The sequence below is a fragment of the Cephus cinctus genome, unplaced genomic scaffold, assembly GCF_000341935.2.
Source record: "Cephus cinctus unplaced genomic scaffold, Ccin1 Ccin1_contig_4020659, whole genome shotgun sequence".
NCBI lineage: Eukaryota > Metazoa > Arthropoda > Insecta > Hymenoptera > Cephidae > Cephus > Cephus cinctus.
In genome coordinates this window covers 1-2,110 of record NW_014332706.1, presented here as the reverse complement: position 1 = coordinate 2,110, position 2,110 = coordinate 1, and the positions used below count along the sequence as shown (strand labels likewise).

The window sequence follows — 2,110 nt, the reverse complement described above, 5'->3', positions numbered from 1 at the left end:
TGGTGCTTTGTCAGATTTTTTCGCTTTTGGCGAAGACTTTGCTTTTACAGATTTGACGTCCTTCGGTTTCGTTACTTTTTCTTTCTTGGGAACGTTGCTGACGGCTACTGCTTTCTTAGGGACAGCTTTCTTTTCGGCAACTGCCTTCTTCGAGGCTGGAGCTGCTTTTTTCACCGCCTCTGCTTTTTTCGGGGAGGCAGGCTTTCGCGCTGCAGCAGGCTTCTTTGCAACCGCCGTCTTTTTCGTAGCTGGAGCCTTCTTAGGAGGCCGTTTGGTTTCAGTTTTCTTATTCTCCAACTTGGCCGACGGGAGCTTGAAAGAACCGGACGCGCCCTTTCCTTTGGTTTGAATGAGAGCACCGGAGCCAACAGCAGCTTTCAAGTATTTCTTGATGAATAGCGCGTGCTTCTCCGTGTCGAGCTTGTACGTCGTCGCAATGTATTTCTTAATCGCCTGAACCGACGAGCCACCACGTTCTTTTAGGTTGGTTATGGCTGCGATGACCATTTCCGCAGTTCGTGGATGCGTCGGCTTCGCAGTAGTTCTTTTCGATTTCGAAGCTGCCTGCTTGTCTTTTCCGGAACTGGCCTGACTGGCAGATTTGCTGGTTGCCGAAGCAACAGCAGCGTTCGCAGCAGATTCGATTTGCTCACCCATTTTCACAAGTCTGTCGTTTTCTTCGTGCTAGCTGAATTTCACTTACGAGATTCGTAAACAGTAATAGCACCACTTTGCCCGAAATCGTAGTTATGCCGGAGCGCGGACCATGGAGAGAGACCCTCCGTCCTTTCACGCGGCAGCGACTCTGTAAATTCTCGATCGCGGTACGACGCTCACCAATTTTAGGAATATTTCTGGCTTTTAATTTCACGTAGAGTTGAAAAAACTACATTCAGCGCATAGTTTAATCTTCAATCTTTCCGGTGCCAACGCAAGAATTGAGTTTAATGCAAGGAATGGCTTGAAATATATACGACTCTGCCAGGCTATGTCTAGCCAGATTCCAAATTCTTCATATTTTCTATCCATAATTCCCGCACGCATAATGCAAGCTCGCGTAGCGCTTTGTCAAGATAAAGAATGATGTTTGATTAATCCGTAGCAATTGGAATTATCGCGATAGACTAACCGCATAAAATTTGTCAACCTCCAAAAGCAGCGACTAAGTTTGCATCTGACATGTCGGCCGACGTGCTACTCGCTGTATTCGATGCTTGTTGAAGATGCAAAATTAATAATGTTTAGACATTTTTTTTTCTTCCTCTTCGAGAAGAAAAATATTCAAAAAAATACTTATTCTCGTTCACGTTACATGGCGGTGAGAGAGCGAATATGCCGAGAACAAAAAGTTGTCGGCGACGAATGATCGCTTCTTCAATCGGCGGCTATTCTGTCGCAAGTACACGTCTCTTGCTGTTCCCGAATACTTATTCATTCTTTTTTCACGCCGTTATTGCTAATTTAGTTATTCCATTGATACGACTTTCGTCAATTTTTGCGCCACAGTTCCCACTGTTTCGTTACGTTCAGTTTAAAAAGTTTACCCGCGATTCAGACAGTCACGTCCACGTGTAGTAAATAAAGTATTCACTATTTTCTAAAATTGACAGACTCGTTCGATGGATTTGAAGACTCACAAATATCTTTATCGAACGATGGATAAGATAGACAACTAATTATAATACTGCAAACGTAACGTGAATGCAAATATTAATGCATCACACACATACATTTCGAATATCTTATACAGAGGTATGTGTAAATGCGTATGGCTGAACGACAGTATAGACATGTTTGTAAATTTTGCACGAGATATCAAATAAACTCTCAAAACTGTAAGACGGATGCCGAATCATAATTAGATCTTTCATTTACCCTATATCTTCGCGGCGTAGTGCTATTCTTTTTCACAGATTCACAACTTGCTCGGACGCGTTGACCGCGAATTCGCTGCAAGACCTACTGAAATATTCATTGAGAGTCTAGATAGAGAAAAATATACGCTCATGTGATCTATCATTGTTCGGTTGGAGATCAATGAATAAAATATTTTACCGTATCATTTCCGTACGACATTCGAATGTCCAATTATATTTTGGCCAGGTACTAT

General features: G+C 42.7%; 1 protein-coding gene across 1 annotated transcript; it reads right to left on the bottom strand.

Moving 5' to 3' along the window:
* Positions 1-2,092, bottom strand: LOC107270196 (histone H1; the record flags this gene model as incomplete). The annotated part of the gene is given in 1 exon segment (XM_015745379.1): positions 1-2,092. A coding segment is annotated over 1 exon segment (657 nt), but the record flags the coding sequence as incomplete, so codon positions are not given.
* Positions 2,093-2,110: the final 18 nt, after the last annotated feature.